Source organism: Pipistrellus hanaki (assembly GCF_964339955.1).
Source record: "Pipistrellus hanaki genome assembly, chromosome: 14".
Taxonomy (NCBI): Eukaryota; Metazoa; Chordata; class Mammalia; order Chiroptera; family Vespertilionidae; genus Pipistrellus; species Pipistrellus hanaki.
Window position 1 is genome coordinate 48,589,319 of NC_140516.1, and position 18,202 is coordinate 48,607,520.

General features: G+C 60.1%; 1 protein-coding gene across 2 annotated transcripts; it reads left to right on the forward strand.

Moving 5' to 3' along the window:
- The first annotated feature begins 649 nt into the window (after positions 1 to 649).
- EMX2 (empty spiracles homeobox 2) lies at positions 650 to 6,906 on the forward strand. Of its 2 annotated transcripts, XM_084904613.1 has the most exons (3): positions 664 to 1,203; positions 3,060 to 3,244; positions 5,320 to 6,906. In XM_084904613.1, the coding sequence occupies exons 1-3, from the start codon at positions 783 to 785 to the stop codon at positions 5,485 to 5,487; spliced, it is 774 nt and encodes a 257-aa protein (XP_084760739.1). In that variant the 5' UTR covers positions 664 to 782; the 3' UTR covers positions 5,488 to 6,906. The 2 variants fall into 2 exon arrangements, with proteins under 2 accessions (XP_084760740.1, XP_084760739.1); XM_084904614.1 differs by lacking the exon at positions 3,060 to 3,244 and having other exon boundaries at positions 650 to 1,203.
- The last annotated feature ends 11,296 nt before the right edge of the window (positions 6,907 to 18,202 follow it).

Genomic DNA, 18,202 nt, shown 5'->3' on the forward strand with positions numbered 1-18,202 from the left:
GGGAGCCCGGGAGCGAGTGAGCCGGGCGCGCGGGGAGAGGGCGCGGCGAGGCCGGGCGGCCGGGCGGGCGCGGGAGGCGAGGCGGCGGCGGCGGCGGCGACTCCGTTCCGCTCTGGGCCGGGATCCAGGCGTCCGGGTTCCCGGGCGCTCGCCTCCCTCTGACGCACTTTAAAGAGTCTCCCCCCTTCCACCTCGGGGCGAGTAATAGCGACCAATCATCAAGCCATTTACCAGGCTTCGGAGGAAGCTGTTTATGTGATCCCCGCACTAATTAGGCTCATGAACTAACAAATCGTTTGCACAACTTGTGAAGAAGCGAACACTTGCATGGATTGTCCTTGGACTTAGGGCGCCCTGCCCGCGCCTTTTGCAGAAGAGAGAGAAAACTTTTTTTTTTGGCCTCCCCCAAGAAACTCCCCCCTCCTTCCTCCCCGTTTCGAACTCCGATCCCCCCCCCCAACCCCACCCCACGCCATCTCGCAAAAAAAAAAAAAAAATTACCCCAATCCACGCCTGCAAATTCTTCTGGAAGGATTTTTTCCTCCCGTCTCTCCAGGTTGGGCGCGTTTTGGTGCAAGATTCTCGGGATCCTCGGCGGCGTTGCCTCTCCCTTCCCCTCCCCCCTCCTTTCCTTTTTCCTTTCTTCCTTTCCTCCCCCCAACCCCCACCCCCAAACAAACAAGTCCCCCGTTCTCGCCTGTCCTCGGGCGGCGGAGGGAGCGGCGCGCCACGGTCTCCGCGAGCCGGGCCGGGAGCCCCGGGCGCCCGCCCCGCGGCGCAGCATGTTCCAGCCGGCGCCCAAGCGCTGCTTCACCATCGAGTCGCTGGTGGCCAAGGACAGCCCCCTGCCCGCCTCGCGCTCCGAGGACCCCATCCGCCCCGCGGCGCTCAGCTACGCCAGCTCCAGCCCCATCAACCCGTTCCTCAACGGCTTCCACCCGGCCGCCGCCGCCGCCGCCGCCGCCGCCTCCGGCCGGGGCGTCTACTCCAACCCGGACTTGGTGTTCGCCGAGGCGGTGTCCCACCCGCCCAACCCCGCCGCCGTGCCCGTGCACCCCGTGCCGCCGCCGCACGCGCTGGCCGCGCACCCCCTGCCCTCCTCGCACTCGCCACACCCCCTCTTCGCCTCGCAGCAGCGGGACCCGTCCACCTTCTACCCGTGGCTCATCCACCGCTACCGGTACCTGGGCCACCGCTTCCAAGGTACGTGCCACGCCGCGCGCGGGGGGCTGCCGAGCGCCCCGCACCCCGCACGGCCCGGGCCTGGGCGATCGGGGCGGGCGGGCGGGCGGGCGCGGGGCAAGGCCTGCGTGGAGGTGCCTCCGGAGACGGGGCCTCCGGCGAGGGGCCGGGCGCCGCGGGGTGGGTCCCCAGTTTCGCTAGCGGTTGGCGAGTCCTCGCGGGTCCAGTGCCGGCCGCCACGGAGCCCCGGACCCCGCGGGGTCCCCAGGCTCCACGTCTCCTCGGCGATGATGCCCGCGCAGCCTTGGCTCCGAGGGGTGAGGACTGGGCGCCTCCGACCGCGTCCTGCCCCGTTCGCCGCCGCCCCGCGTCCCTGCAGCCTCCACCCCTGACTTCGGCTCCGATTTCCTTGGGGCGGCGAGGGGAGCCGCGCGCCCGCCAGGGGCAGAAATCCAGGGATTTGTTGTTGGTTTTTTCCCCCCGCGCGTCCAGGGCAAAAATCAAGGGATTTGTACGTGTGGTTTTTCTTTTCTTTTTCTTTTTTTCTGCTTTTGGGAGGCCCCGCAGGGGCGGGAACCCGCGCCGATTGAAACCGGCCGAGGCTCGGCCCTTTCCATCCGGGCGCCGAGCGGCCGCGTCGGGAAGGCAGGTTCGGTCTGGGTTTTGTTTGTTGATTTATTTACTTATTTTTTTCTTTTTAAGAGAAAGGAGCCGAGTCTCGCAAGAGCTGGAGAAAATTCTGTTTGGGTGTTTACCTTCCCTGCTATTTGTTTGTTTTTGTTTTGTTTTTTTTTTCTCTGGGTGGGGGTGGAAAAAACAAAGTTAAAACTCCGGGAAAAGAGGCGAGTGATTAGTTTAGGAGAGACCTACCCCCCGCGGCAGCGGATCAATACCCGGAGGCCGGTCCCCGTTTTAACCCTTTGCGCTCCCGTGGAGTGGAGACTGGGGTACACGCCACCCCGCCCCTCATTTCAGAAACAGAACAAAAACAGCCTTTCGCCTTCCTCCCCGGACTAGATCTGCCTCCATTCCAGCCTGAGCTGCGGGTTCTTGCTTCCTCGTTGGGGCTTTTCAGCGGCTGTATTTCCCACCCCGATGAGAAAACCCCAAACTCCGTGGCTTTGCTCGCAAAGTTGCGGGCTCCCTTTCCGCATCCTCTGCCAGCCGCGCTCCGGGTCCTCGCCCCAGGCCAGGAGTAGCTGGGACCTTCCGGGGTCGTGGACGGTCCCATCCGCCCCCCTCATCTCCCTAAGTCCCGGCTTTCGATCCCTTCGCCCGGGCCTCCCAGTTCTCCGGAGCCGGGCAGCGGGGGAGCCGGGTCCCCGGGAGGCCGGAGCGGCAGGAGCGGAGCGCACCCGCTGGCTGCAAAAACTCGCCAGGCCTCTGCGCTTCTCGGGAGGGGAAACACTTAACCGTAGAATTTAAAAACAAGTCCCCGAGAAAAACTCTGAATATGGGCCCGCGGCCTCACCAACCTGGGTCAGAATTCCCTGCGGTGAGAAAGAGGAGAAAGCCGCTGTTTTGGGGGGCCCTGGGCGCCCATCCCCGGGCCTGTCCCAGGTGCCCCCTCCTCTGCCCAGGGCGCCCGGCTCAGAGGTGGCAAGGCCGGCGGTGGTTAGGAGCCTGGGACCCGCCAGCAGGGGCAGCTGCGGGGTGGGTGCCGCCCAGGTAGAGCCTGGCGGGGTCTGGGCGGTGCAGCCGGGCCAGGACCCCCTCCGGAGGGTGCCCGCACCCCAGCCGCCCAGCCGCCAGGGCTGCGCACCGGCTCCAGCGCGGTGTCCCGCCGCCAGCCCGTCTCCTGAGAAGCGCACGGCCCGGGCCAGCCCCCCCCCCGCCCCCCGCACCCCCTAATGGGACTTGTGCTGTGTCCCCCGCAGGGAACGACACAAGCCCGGAGAGCTTCCTTTTGCACAACGCGCTGGCCCGAAAGCCGAAGCGGATCCGAACCGCCTTCTCCCCGTCCCAGCTTCTGCGGCTCGAACACGCCTTCGAGAAGAACCACTACGTGGTGGGCGCCGAGAGGAAGCAGCTGGCGCACAGCCTCAGCCTCACGGAAACTCAGGTGAGCGGCCCGGGCGGCGACCCCCGCCCCATCCCGGACCCCCGGAGCCGGCACACGAGCTCCGATCCCAGACCCGGCCTTCGCCATCGGGCCCGGGAGCTGGCTCCACGCCCCCCGCTCAGGGTGTGGAAGTTTCCAGGTGCCAGGCTCCCTGGGTCTCCGGAAGGGACCGCAGGATCTACCTGCCCCAGGCTCTGGGGAGTGGGTGGGGCGGCCTGGATCGCCCCTTCTGCCCGCTGGGCTCAGCTCCTGGCGAACACGGAAGCACTTCTTTTGGGGGAAACTTTTGGCCAGAGTCTGGGGACCCGGCTGGGGTCCAGGAAGAGGGGGAGAGCAAGTGGGGGTGTAGGCATGTTGGGTGTCCAAGCTGGAGAAGCCCGGGAACGGGTTAAAGGCAAGTTCTGCCGCAAACACAGACCCAGGCTCCCGCCAGCTGCTCCCCGCGAAGGGATCGGGGAGTCCGGAGGCGGAGGCCGCGCACCGAGGGCGCGTCCCCTGAACCAGAAGCTCGGAGCTGGGACCCACAGACCCTCCGGCGCCGCGGGGTCCCCCTGGGGCCTGGCCGGAGGCGGGCGGGGGCTCGGGGCTACAGTAGGCGCTGCTGTACGCGGAGCCGCAGGGCGGGGTCAGAGTTCGCGGCACACAGTTAACGTTGTTTTTTGTTTTGTTTTGTTTTTTTCCGTGCGGATTAAGTGGTAACAGTTTTTCTGGGCGGTGCACAGAGGTCGCGAGGCTTTTGTTTTAAAACGTTTCTCCCCCCTCCCGCCCCGGACAAAACCTGGGAGGGCCTGGCGGGCCGGTGCGGGTGCGGGGCCGGCGGGGCCGATGCACCCCGGGGCGCCGGGCGGCGGGGGCTTTGTCCGCTCGCTGCCCGCGCCGCCCGCGGCCTTTGTGTGCGAGTCACGCCCCGCGCGCCTGGGGCGAGCGCCGGGGAGCAGGGAAGCGGCCTCCCCTCAATTAGCAAACTCAAAGCAAATTAGAGTCAGCCTCGTTCCAGCTCCGCTTGTTCGTGGGGGCGCCCTGGGGGGGATTGGGGGGCCATGGGGAGGACGCGCTGGGACCTGGGCTGGACTCTCCGAGGAGGGACCGGAGCCGGCCTCCGCGGGCCCGTGGCGGTGCGATCGGGAAAGGGAGGTGCGGCCGCCTCCATTTTCCTCACCTGCCCCGCAGCACCAGGTGGAGAAGGAGCCTGGCCTTCCTGGCTGCTCTGGTCTCTGGACGGAGACCCACTGCCCAGGTTCCCCAGGGCGCGATGGGGATGGCAGCCCCAGTACTGCTTTCCTCATTGCTCCCCGGACCTCCAGCAGCTCCGAGGTCAGGCTGCCAGAGGAGCCCTGGGGGTGAGCGATGGGACCCGGGTTGGGGCCGCTCAGGAGGGGGCACAAGAAGGCCCCGCTCTCTCTGGCTCCTCTCCTCCTCCTCGTTTCTCTTTCTCCCTCTATCCCGAGGTCTTTCAGAAGCTTTCACTTTTGAGCCTCTTCCCCTAGCTGCAGGGGAATCGCTGGGTTGGTTCCCAGGTCCCTCCTGGCTCCCTCCACCAGCACCCACTCCTGCTCACCTGCAAGAATCCAGGGCAAGGAGCAGGAGGCCCAGACCGACCCTGCCTGCCTGCCTGCCCAGGCCCGGGGCCTTGCACAGGAAGCGCTATATTTAGGCAGCGAGCTCCCGGAAACCCACAGAGGAGAGCAAGCACATTGGGCCCTGCAGGGAGCCTGGGCACCCGCAGCGGAGTCTCTCCTGCCCGGGCTAGGTAGAGGGGGTTTGGGACCGGTCGCTTTTGGCTTTTCTCAGGGTTTTTATAGGGGTTTGCATGTGTGCTCAGCGGACTGAGGGGGTCCCCTTCAGTGAGAAGGACTGTGCCCTGGGGTCCCTAGCCGGGGAAAGTGACTCCGGAGACCCAGGGCCGGGAGCCAGGCTTCCCGCCCGCTCCCGCTGCTCCGCTCCCCTAAGGGCTTGGGGCTCCGGCCCCGCAGGACGCCGCTTGGGGGGGCCTGGCCTTGCGCGCCTCCGCGGGGGGCTGCCGGGCGGAGCCGAAGAGGAGGAACTAACGCGCCCCCTCTGCCTCTGGCCCGCAGGTAAAAGTATGGTTTCAGAACCGGAGGACGAAGTTCAAAAGGCAGAAGCTGGAGGAGGAAGGCTCAGACTCGCAGCAAAAGAAAAAAGGGACACATCACATTAACCGGTGGAGGATCGCCACCAAGCAGGCCAGCCCGGAGGAAATAGACGTGACCTCAGACGATTAAAAACAAAACAACACACACAAACCGAACCCGGGAGAAACGGACACAGCGGAGCAAAACTGAGACAGGGAGGACGAAGAGGAAAAAAAACAACAACAACCCTACGAAACAAAAACCAACCGCGCGCACACACATTCGCCGGGAAGGGGAGAGGGAGTCGGAGGAGGGAGAGCGCAGAGCGCGGCGCAGACTTTGGGCGGCGAGGGCTCACCGTCCCCATCGGAGGCCGCGCCGCGATGGCAGAGGATGGAGGCTCCTTGATCAACATGCAACCCTAGTCTAAAGAGGCAACTGAGAGAGAGAGAGAATGAGAGAGAGAGGGAGAGAAAGAGAGAGAGCGAAAGATCTAAATGTGGCGGCGCGGCCGGCGCTCTGACAAAGGGGAGCTGTCAGTCAAACGCCAAACCAGCGGGACAAGATGATTGGCAGGTATTCCGTTTATCGCAGTCCGACTTTATATTTTCTTTGTAAAAAAAAAAAATAATAATGATGATGATGATAAAAGGAAAAAAATACCCCAACCAGGCACAGGACTTTTTATTTTGCACTTCACAGTGTTTCTCTCTCCTCCCCCCCGAAATCTTTAAAAATAATTAGTAATAATAACGGTGGTCGAAATTTCATAGCCAGCCCCATCCCACACGTGTCCAAAAACTTGAATTGCATGTAGCAGTTGTCTGGCGGATGGTGTCTAAAGACAAAAAATGAATTGTGATTTTCTTTTTTCCTTTTTAAAGACAGGTTCTGTGTGCTTTTGATTTTGAGTTTTGTTTTGTTTTCTTTTTTTTTTTTGAGAAATGTGCAAGTCTGTAAACAACTTTTTGATACTTTCTGACGTCAAAGTGATCGTGAAAGCTAAATGAGTAGGCTCAGCGATAGTGGTCCTCTTATTGAGAAATGGGGAGCCGGATGGGGGGGCTGGGGGGTAGCTGGGGAAGGGTGTCCACAAGAGGAGTCAGGAATTGTGTTGGGGGGAAAAGACACACCTAAATTAATTCTATTTCTTGGACATTCCCTTTCCTAACATCCCAAGGCTTAAAATCACGAAGCAAACTCCTTTTAGTGGTTGGAGATAATTGGCTGAGTTCAACCATTGACTGCAAAGGCCATTCCAAACTTGAAGTCGATCGATCAATTGATCGATCAATTGATCATCGATCAATGGCAAAAACCGGAGGACTGTAGTTAGCGGGGATGATGCTAAGTGTGGCCAAAGACATGGCGCAGGTTTTCAAGCACTGAGTTTCTGTTCCAAGATCATAGACTTACTAAAGAGAGTGACAAATGCTTCCTTAATGTGTTCTATACCAGAATGTAAATATTTTTGTGTTTTGTGTTAATTTGTTAGAATTCTAACACACTATATACTTCCAAGAAGTATGTCAATGTCAATATTTTGTCAATAAAGATTTATCAATATGCCCTCAGAGTAGTTGTCTTGGGGAAACCAAACTCAGTTATTTTTTTCCTTCTGTAAAAACTATGTCCGGTAATTTGAGTGTGGTTCTTCCCCCAACGAGGCGCAAGAAACCCGGCCTTGCCACCTTCAAAAGGGCCAGACCGATGGCTTCTGGGGCATTTTAAAGAGAGATGAGGGTGGAAAGGGGAGAGGATTAGGAAACCTTAAATCCTTCAGAAAAGGGACGGGAGGAAAAGTTTCTCCAACCAGAGATTCGCCCACTGCAAGGCCTAGCGAGGGAGTGCAGTTTGGATGGCAGGTTAAGCGTGCCTCCTCCTGTCCACCTCCGGTCCGCTTTAAAAAAAAATCCAAGCACACAGTTGTGTATTGAAGAATATTTTGTCAGGATTGGGGAAAACACCTGGCAGAATCGGAATCCTGCGACTTATAAACTGTTTTTGACTTGAAACCCCAAAGTACAAATCTCTCTCTCCATCTCTCTGTCCCTCTCTCCCGTCTGCCCTTCTTTCTTTCCTCTCGCACTGTCCCCTGTCTGAGGAAGGTGCTAGGCAGGGCCCAGGTCCTCAGCAGCCTCAAAAAGCCAGAGTCCAGAGGAGCCTCCACCTCTGAATTTTAACGCTAAAAGTTGTAACCAGTCTCGTCTCGGAGGAAACTTCGCTCCCCCAGTGTCCGTCCTCCCCGCTTCTGGGGTACTGGGTTGTTTTTGCATGCTTCATTTGCTTCTTATCCTGATAGGCTGCATTAATCAGTTTTATTTCCATTGATAGAGAAACCTCGTCTGCTCTGTTCGAGCTACAAAGCGTACTGCGAGCTTTTGTGAAAGTGCAAATCAGTTTAAGCAATTATCATACCGGGAATATGAAGGGGAAAGAGGAGGCCCTGCCCAGTGGTCCCCTTTAATCTCTTAATCCACAGATCCAGGGGGGCTGCCTGGACATAATTTAGGACAATCTCCCCACCCTTTACACTGCGATAAGGCCAAGTTACAATGCAGGGCAAAAATACGAGCTTTGTTAACATCCTGCCTTGGAAAGTTAAGATTAGACATTCTGTGCACGTGTGGGGACTTGGGGCACTGTGGAAATTTTTCTCTCCCCCCCCCCCATCCCCTCCTCTCTTTTAAAGCGGAATGCATTCTTGATCTTTCTCCCTCTTTTTACTTTATTTCTGCCTGCTCTCCTTCCCCCCCACCATGTCCCTTCCTCTCCAGAACCCTGGCTGTTCCGGGCGCTCATTTCCACGCAGACTCCTAGGAAGGGCTATAAGTTGTGGGGAGACTTGGATGCAGGAGGTTTGGGGGGGAGAGAGGTGGCAAGAGGGGCCGCCCCAGGAGACACAGGCTTGTCTCTGGAAGTGAAAGGACAGGTGCTGCCCTGGGAATTTCGGCCCCATGGCCAGCAAGACCTTCGTGACGCTAGCTGCCCAGAGTTCTCTCGGTCACCGCTCCGTCACCCCATGCTTGTGTCTGGACAAGTTACCTTTCCTTTCCTTTCTACTCACTCGCCGAAACCCAGACTTCCTGGAACCCGGAGCACAGACCTGCTGCAATGCAGACCCACCTTTCCAAGAAGAACATTTCCCAGTTTCATCCAAGGTTGATTCCTGGAAGAACCATATACTTTTTTTTTAAGTACAAGAAAGAAAAGGGGGGGGTGACAAAGATTTTTTTTTTGGTCGACGTCCTATGTAGTGTAGCAGCAATAAAACCATCAGAGAATACCATTAGCTTTGAAAAAAAAAACCCACCTAAAAGCTTTATTACAAACCGAGCTTTGAAAATAGGGGGGATTAGGAGGCTGGAAGGGTCCCACAATGGTAGGAAGAAAAGGTTTCATGCTAATGAGGTTAATGCCCTTTGTATCTCGGGCCTCCACATCTTCATTACGCGCTATCTCCGGCTGCACCGAGCGGCTCAGAGGCCCGCCATCCACTCCAATGCCTCCCTCCCCGGGCCCGGAGAAGGATTTGATAGCAGCTCTGTTCAAACTAGATAATTATATCTTTTCAAGTCGGAATTAAGATAAAGAAAGTGAAGCAGAGGCGGCTCGCCTTGATCCACTGCAAACAAATTTGGCGCACTCTCTCCCGCGTCCTTCCCCCACCTCCAGAAGGCAGGACAGCCAGCTTATTAGCCGCTCGTTTGCTTTATTAATTCATCTATTTAAAGTGGCAGGATTAGGACGTCTAATGTGGACGCGGGCTGCCGTGGCGCTGGAGAATATAAATATTTGCGAGATGCCATCCCACGATGATGGCTATCGGGGCGCGGGGCAGGGTGCGGGCGCGCGTGCCCGTGGCTGTGTCCCCTTCGCCGTGTGCATGGGCTGGGCCGCAGCCCTCCGGACCGGGACCAGGGGTGCGTGGGAGCTGTGTGTCCCCCAGGCCTGGGTCCTCCTGGTGTTTTATGGGTGCCAGCCCTGGATGCCCCGGGAGGGCTCTGTGGGCATCGGGGGGCCAGCTTCTGTGTTCCTCCCTGACCATGGCAAACCGCACGCCTGTGGCCTTGTGTCCTGCCTGTTTGCCAACATCGGAATGCAGTTTACATGTATGATCCGTGTCGGCTCCCTTGTTGGTGACCTGTGGGCCATCCCTGAGCGCGCCCCCCTTCCCCCAGCCCCGTGCTCAGTGGATTTGGGGAGAGGAGAGGCAGGTCAGTTTGCACTTCCCAGAGAGAGTCGAAAGGGGTGTATTTTGCCTGTTGGGCCTCAACTATCTTCTCCTTCCTGCGAGGTACAGGTGGGCTCAGCCTGCCTTTTGAGTTGGGGAAGGGGCCCAGGGCCCGGCTGCGGGGAAGGGAGGTGGGGGTTGGGGGAAGGTGGTTCAGGGCACCAGCAACTCTGGAGGTGGGGGAAACCTTGTACCCCCGCCGGGGGCATGACCCCTTTCCGCTCCTCCTCCTCCGCAGAGTCCGGTGGCCTCAGCTCCCTCTGGCTCTGCTTCTGGCAGCGAAGCCAGCGGAGCTGCCACGGGCGCATAGGCGGAGGCCGGAACCTGCCCGGCCACTTTTGCGCCAGGAGGGGATTGTGGCAGCGGAGAGCCCCGACAAGCGGGCCGGGCAGACAGGGGGCTCTGGCCTGCTCGCAGCCTGGGAACCTCAGCTCCTCCCTGTCCCCCGCCTCGAGCAGCAAAAACAAAGCCCCCGACTCCGGGGCCGCCCAGGGAGAGCCTCTGGCCAGCGGGAGGCCTGGCCGGGCCCTGGTCTTCGGCGGGTCCTGTGGGCTGGGCTGCGGCATGGGTGCAGTGGCTGGTGGAAGTGAGGGTGTGGGTGTGACGTGAGAGTTTGCATAGGTCGGGGGTGAGTTAGAGCTGTGAAGCAGTTGTGTTTGTGTGGCGGTGTGATTGTGTGTCTCAGCCTGGGCAGCGTGTGGCTGCTGATCCTGCGGACTGCGGGAGAGGCTGCGGAGCCCAGGCTGCGTGTGTAGCTGTGAGTGCCCAGCTGCCCAGCTCTTCGTGGGCACCGAGGTTGCACGGAGCTGGGCAGGAGCGTGGAGCTGGGCGGCGGCAGCGAGAGCGCCGAGGGCACAGTTGTGTATGGAACCTGAGCTAGTGTAGGCTGCACAGTGGCGTTGGGCCATGGCTGTGACCCAGACGATGAGACTGGCCTCAGCGTGTCTCTCTCAGTAACAACATTTCGTGTTTGCGTGGGGGTTCCTGTGGGATGGCGCCTATGCCCGGTATCCGGGCAGTATTTGCATGTTTCCCGGGACCCAGGCTTGCATGGTGTGTGGTGTGTGTGTATGTGTGTGTGTGTGTGTGTGTGTGTGTGTGTGGAGGAGGCCTGAGTTGGGGTACAATTCCCACGGCGCACCCCTGGCTCCGGAGTTTGGCAAACAATGGCCGTTTTTTTTGTAGCCGCGTTTTCCCAGGCGGGCCTGGATTACTCGGGCAATCAGGGTGCGATTTACTTGCTGCGGGTTCCGAGCAGCCACGGCCCAGCGGCTGGAGGGGCCGGGCGGGCGGGAGGGGAGCGGGGCAGCAGGCAGCGCTCGGTTGATGGGCCGGGTGGAGGCCCCGCTGCGGGCCACAGGCTCCCCTCACCGCCCGGTTCACTTCCCCACGTCAGCCCCGGAGCCGGGGGAAGTGGGAGTTTTGAGAACTTGCTGACCCCAGGAGTGACCTGGCCAGGGGAGGCGGCTTACCCCGGTGAGACCCCGTCCACCAGGAAACCCGAGGCTGGGCCACACTTGAAAGCGAAAGGCCCATTCATCAGCCGCGCCCCAGCCTCTAATTGGCCTTTTGTTCATTCGTGCCTGTTGCCCGAGGTGGAGCAGGGGGCGGTGAGGAGAGCCCCGGGCTGCTGGTGAGGGTCCTGGGAGCCACGAGCTGGGGTCCAGGCAGGGCAAAGGCGCCTCGCACTCCTCCGAGGGGGCGCCAGAGCGCGCCAGAGATCCTGCCCACGTGCAAGGGCGCGGGCTGCAGCCCTGGAGCTCCGGAGGCCGGCCACGCACCCGCCCCCCTCCCACCTGCAGGTCGGGCGCACCTCTGTCCTCGGGCACCCTGGGGGGTGGGGTTCAGGCCTGTTTCCCCTCACGTTCCGCCCAGGCGCTGGCCTGGGAGCGGGTTGGGCTGGTGTCCTGCCTTTCTCTGTGCTCTGAGCTCATTCGCACTGGTCTCTCCATCAACCCCATCAACCCCGAGACTCTGAGTTCCTCCTCCCTTTGCATTACTGGGGCTGCCCACCAGCCCAGCACCCCGTTCGCTGGGTGGGGAACTGAGCTGATCTTGGGAGGAAATGGGAGTAGCCGGACTCATCAGGGGTCCGATGGGGGAGTGATCTCAGGTCCCTGACACTCTGAATTCGATCTCCCCCTTCCAGCCATGCCTCACCTTCCCGCTCCATCTCCCTTTCTGCCCTCGGCACAGGCCGGAGGAGCCTGAGAGGAAGCTCAGGGGGAAGGTCTTTCTCCCAAAAGGAGCCACTAGGCCCAGACAGCACCCGAGGGCCTGGGAGGTGCCTGGGATGGGGTCCCCCAGCCCCACACCCCGCCTCTCTCTCTAAGGGAAGACCAGCTTCGCTGGCCGTGGGCTGGCCGCCCTGCACCTTCAGGCTCTCGGCTCGGCTCAGCCCAACCCCAAGCGGCCCAGTCAGTCCCCGGGCCCGCTCCTGGCCCTATATATAGCGCGGGTCTCCACAGCCCTCGGCCGGACCCTGACGTCAGGAAGAACTTGATCCCGCCTGCTTCGCTCCTGCCTCTGAAATCGATCCTTGAAACGGGAGAACAGACTCTACACAATTCCCATGGCCTTGACATAAGGTACAGCGATAAATATACACCACTAATGAGCAATTACCATATAATCACCTTCCAATTAGCTCGCATAATGATGAATTAAACATTCTAGCGGGCAGGATTAGGTTTCTTACTTTGTATATTATTTACGAAGGCTATCGTGTCTGCAAGGAACCAAATATCAAATGAGACGGGGGCGTCTTCACCGGAGGGTCATTACGCATTGAAGCCAGCGGCTGTGCTCTGGTCACTTGTCAAACGAGGCCTCCCGCGAGGTACTGACCGGTTCACTGGGGCGTTTGTCTCCCTCGCTTCTCCTCTCTCTTTGGTCTCCATGGCTTTTCCTCTCCCCGTTTACCACCCGCGCCCACCTGCCCACCCGCCCGCCCTGGGAGAGGCTGGAGGGGGCGGGACCTCTGGCCCAGAGGACGCGGTGGGGGCATTGCAGCCCTCCCAGTGCCTGTCCCTCCTCGGTGTGGGGATGGGGGGTGTAGGGAGGGGGATGCTCCGGCCAAGGGTTCTCTTCCTCTCCGAGCCGAGAAGGATCCCCTGGGGCCAGGAGCCATCTGAGCATTCAGAGAACAGCCATGCTGGCTCGCTGGCTGGCCGGGGGAGTGCAGGGCTGGTGCCGCCCTCCTGTCCCCGAGGCCTCCTTGGGGCTCTGCGCAGTCTATTCCGACTTTCACCCCCGACTCGCGCCCAGGTGACGGGGAAGTGTGTGTGTGTGCAGGGGGAGGGGAGATGCCGAAACAAACAATAACCCTCCACCCCGCCCGCCGCCCGCCACCTCTCTGGTTCCGAAATGAATTTTGGCAAGAGATTAGCTCCTAATCTGATCTAACGCGGCTGACATTTGGGAAGAAGATGGAAATGGCAGCTCAATTTCATTCAGAAACGGGGTCACCTCCCGGGGCTTCCCTCTGCTCCCTAGAGACCATGGAGGCCCCTCCCCCCTCCCTGATGCCAGAGGAGGCGGCTTGGAGCTGGGGTGGGGGGGGGGGTAGGGTGGGAGCGGGGAGTGGCAGGGAGGCGCCAGAGCCTGCTCACCCCAACCCCAGGGCAGGGGTGCCCGGGGGCTGTGAGTGGGTGGGGACAGGCGACTCCAGGAAAGGTGTGGCTGGAGCTTCTGTCCACCCCTCCCCCTTTCAGGGCATTGTGGGGGGCAGAGGTGGGTGGTCCTGGGCCCTGACCCAGGACTCTGAAGGCTCAAGAGCCTCCTCCTTGTGGGGAGGCCCAGACAAGATGGGAGTTTGAGGAGTCCCCGGACAGGGAGGCCACTGAAACTGGGTGTCCCGAGGCCTTTCCGCGGGCCTTCCCGCTGTGCTGTCTGGGACGTGGGTGGCTGAGCCCTGCAGCCTCACTGAGAGCTTTTGGCTTACTTGGAAATCTTGGGTGTGAAGCCTCTTCCCTGTTTGGCTCCCAGAGGCTGCCAGCTCAGACAGTTGGGAGCCAGGCCTTTGCTCCCCCTGCCCCAGTACCTACACAGCCACTGCAGATGCAAAGCACAGGGCAGCCAGCCCCCAGGAAGACCCCATGAGGGCCAGTGTGCATGCCTACGCACCCATGTGGGTGATCCACATGCTTGAAGTCACCGTCTTCATAGTGGGCACCACAGTGCCTGGCCGCTCCCCTCCACTGGGACTGTGGGGGCAGTAGCCTCCTCCTGGTGCCAGGCAAGAGGGAACAGGTGGAGTCATTTTGGGGGGACCCACCTGGTCCTTGGAGCCTGTTCTTAAGGCAGGATTCCTTGGGGTTCAGGGCCTAGACCCGCCTGGTCCTTGGAGCCTGTTCTTAAGGCAGGATTCCTTGGGGTTCAGGGCCTAGACCCGGGACCAGTCAAGGGAACCTGTGCCGGGGCCCCGCGAGGGAGCCTGGGAAGAAAGAGAGCTTTGGGCTGGTTTGGCCACGCACTTCCTGTGCGTGCTGGCGGTCACGGATGCAGGAGCGGTGTCTGAATGTGCTTGCAGAGACGGTGACTTCAAGCATGTGGATCACCTACATGGGTGCGTAGGCATGCACACTGGCCCTCATGGGGTCTTCCTGGGGGCTGGCTGCCCTGTGCCTTGGAAGGTGACATGTGAGCTGGGTTTCAGCGCAGCCCACACCCCAGGCCTCTCAGGCAGAGCACAGTCTGTATTCCCTCAGCGCACGCTGGAGCTCTGGTGCGGACTGTGTGTGCTGGGTGTGATATTATGGAAGGCGCCTTTGTTTTTAAGAATCAGTTTTATTAGAAGTCCCCACTGCCCTGGTGTGCAATAGCTGGGGACTGTCCCCTGGCCCTTCCCACTACGGAGGTTTTGGATGCAACAGCCACCCCTATCTGCCACCACAGCGTATTCCAAACATTCTGCACAAGGCTGGTAAGCGCAGGTGAGTTTGGCTGAGTAACGAGAGTGCACGTGTGAGTGTGTGTGTGTGTGTGTGTGTGTGTATGTGTACATTTGAATGAGTGACTGTGGACACTGGTTTGTGTTGGGTGAGAGCCTGCAAGTGCATGTGTGAGTGTGTGTGTGTGCATGTGTGTGCGTGTGTGAGTGTGTGTGCATGTGTGAGTGTGTGTGAGTGTGAGTGTGTGTGTATGTGTGTATGTGTGTGTGTGGGGGTGAGCATGGCAGGTGGCCATGCTGAGAATGTTGGTGGGGGCCGTGTAGAGGCTAGGGGCCCAGGTGGCTTCTCTGTCCTGGCTCCCCCAGATTCAGAGCACCCCCTGCCTCCGGTGGGACTCATCCTGCCCCCTCCCTCCCTGCTGTCCTGTCCTGTCCCCACTGTCAGTTATGGCAGTGACGTCATCCACGAAAGCCGCGTCTCAGACTGCAGATCACTTCCTGGGAAGGCGGCTGCTGTGTGGAGTGAGTGGTGCCCCTGGATTCACATGTCACTTCTCCCCTGCCTGTGGGCTGGGGGCGGCACGGGGGGACTTATTCAGCCCGAGACCCGGACCCCATGTGTGGTTGCTGCCGAGGCTGGTGGAACACAGCATGTAAACACTCCTCTTCGCTGCCCTCACCCCCTGCTCCCCGCAAATGGCGAGTGTTCCCAGCTAAAAAGGGGATGTTACTGAGCATCCGCTCCAGCCCCCCGGAGGGTAGAGAAAGAGCAGTGCTCAGGCCAGGGTGCACGTGTGTGACGCGTGTGCAGGGACCGACGACGTGTGTCCTCAGTTACTCACCACCCGCCAGCCCTCTGACCAGGTTTTGTCTGGGCGAGTGCAGACTTGACTCCTGGCCCTGGGGAGGGCACGGGGAGGGCCAGGGGCCTCTGGCTGTCTGCATCCAGCTGATGCTCATTTCTGAAGCAGCCTGCCCCCCTGCGCCTGCGCTAGATTGCTGGCCTTTGCGGGCCAACTGGTGGGTGGGAGAGTGGGGAGGGGGTGAGGAGCTATTGCTCCTGCTCCAACCACGTGGTCCTGCTCCGTGCCAGCGTGTGACAAGCACCATCACGGTTTGTTCCTGCCCCCTGCTGCAGGCCGGTCCTTGTCACTGCCCTCCTGCCCCCTGCCCTCCGCCGCTCCTAGGGGGACTGACAGGGTGACAGAGAGGGCCAGGAGCGGAGGAGGCCTGTTTCCTGGCCTTCCCAGGAGCTGATCTGCTCTCTCCTCCCCTGCAAAGGGATGAAGCCAGGGTCAGGGTCTGGGGAGGCTCAGAGTAAAGAGAGAGGCACCAGCCTAGCCCCGCCCCCTCCAGTCTGTGTCCTCTCTGCTGCCTGACTGAGGTTCGCCCCCAGATTTCCAGATCTGTCTCCAGGCATCCATTTCCTCCTTTCCTCTCTTTCCTTCCTTCTTTCTCACTCCCTCCCTCCCTTCCTCTCTCTTCCTCTTCCTTCCTCTTTGCAGCCATGTCAGACTAATACAAATTATTAACCGAGTCTTGTTCCATCTGTCTCTCCCAGGCGTGCCCCGGGGCATCGCTAATTTGAAGCAAATTGCAGACATTGTCTCTCTTCCCCAGCAACAACGAGTTTGGGATGCGGCTCTCACAGGATTCCTTGAAAAGTTCAGCCGCAGAACCGTGGCTCCGTCATAATTCTGCTCCCCGCGAGGCGATGGCAGGCCCATCTGCGAACGCACGTGTCTTCCTCCCATTTGTGGGTTTTGGGGTGATGCGAGCGCCTCCCCTTCCCTTGTGGGAACCACGGGGCTCAGGGCTGCCAGACCGGCTGTCCTGCAGGCCCTGGCAGGGCTCCCTGGTCTCCGGGGAGGGGTTTTGCTCCCTTGCCTGAGGCCTGGGTACCTGTGGTCGCGTGCCTGTCCCCCTTGGGTACCAGCACCTCCATCCACTCCTTCCCCGGCTGTCTCAGGGGTACCCCTGAGAACCAGGCTCGGCAAGGAGAGCTGGGGCGGGACCTGGGCAGAGCCACTGGCCCCTTCCTCGGAGGGCAGCTGAGGGTCAGCCCGGGGCAGTCCCCCCAGTTGCTCTCTGAACACATCCACATGGACCTTTCGGAGTGCCAGAGAGGAGCCAGGTTGAGAGAGGGGGGGCGGGGGGCACCTTTCTTCCCTCTGGCCTGCCAGGGTCCGGGTCTGGAAAGCACAGCCGCAGGGCCACAACCGCCCTGAGCAGAGCCGAGAAGGGCTCGGGCTGCGCAGGCCGCGGCTGCATCGGTAAGTAGTGTCCTGGCAGGTAATTACACCCACGGCGGCTCAGTTGCACCCTCGGCGAATTAGGTGCGGATCTGGAGGTGTCAGTAGGCAGCAGCCAGTGCAATTCGGTAATTGCCAGCGCCTTTCCTCGCCGGTGCAGCCACTGCCGGCCAGAGAGCCGGCCAGAGGCCTGTTCTGCTCCGCGACCCTCCCTGTTCTCAGTCCAGGCAAAGAGACCCCTCGCAGCCACATTCGGTTTGAGTTCTAAATATTGGGGAGGAGCCTCTGGAGGTGTCAGCGTGGTGCTCACCGTAATTAGCATTCCTCAGGAACAAAACCCACAACCAGCCTGCCACTGTCTCCTTAATGACATGTCTTCTGCCATGAAACACTCCCGTGGCGCTGGTGATGTGCTGGTTAATTATCCCAAACAGCTCCGTTTGAAAGTTGGGGAATGTTTCTCTTGACCTCCTTCTCCATTTCAGGGAGCCAGCCTCTCGAGTTTCCTCCAGAGCCGGTTACCTGTGCTGCAGGGTGGAGGGGAAATGGATAGCTCCGGGCTGCGGTGGTGCCGGCCTGGCCCCGGGGCTCTCGGGGGCCCCAGGCCTGGGGCGAGCAGGGCTGGGTGACATTCTAGGCTGGTCCAGGGGGAGGGACACGTGCAGGTGAGGACAGAACCGTGCTGGCGCCTGAGGTTCCGGGCCCTCCAGTCAGGATGTTTTCCAGGGACCCGCTGAGCAGTCACCCCCACGGGCCACCCCTCACTGTCTCCCACCCCCTTTTGTGTGTGGAGCCCTCCCAGGAGCCTCTGGGACGCGTGCCGTGGGCGGGCAGCAGTGGGTACAAGGCTGGCCTGAGAGGGTTCACAGGGCTGCAGCCAGGGAGAGGCCTGGGACGTGGCCAGGGGTGTGGATGGCATTGTGGGTGCCCAGAGCAGGAGGGAGACCTCCTCAGAGAGCCATGGATGTATAGCGTGTGTGTGTGTGTGTGTGTGTGTGTGTAGGTATGCATGGGTGTGTATATGGGTATGTATGTGTGTATATGAATGTGTGTATGGGTATGCATGGGTGTGTGTGTGTGTGTGTGAGAGAGAGAGAGAGAGAGAGAGAGAGAGAGAGAGAGAGAGAGTATAGGTATGCATGGGTGTGTGTATATGAATGTGTGTATGGGTATGCATGGGTGTGTGTGTGTGTGAATGAGTATATGGGTATGCATGGGTGCATGTATGTGTATATGGGTGTGTGTATGTGTATATGGGTGTGTGTGTATGGGTGTGTGTATATATAGATGTTTGTGTGTGTATGGGTGTGTGTATGTGTATATGGGTGTGTGTATGTGTATATGGGTGTGTGTATGTGTATATTGGTGTGTGTATGTGTATATGGGTATGTGTATGTGTGTATATGAGTGTGTGTATAGGTATGCATGGGTGTGTGTGTGTGTGTATGGGTGTGTGTGTGTGTATATGGGTGTGTGTATGTGTATATG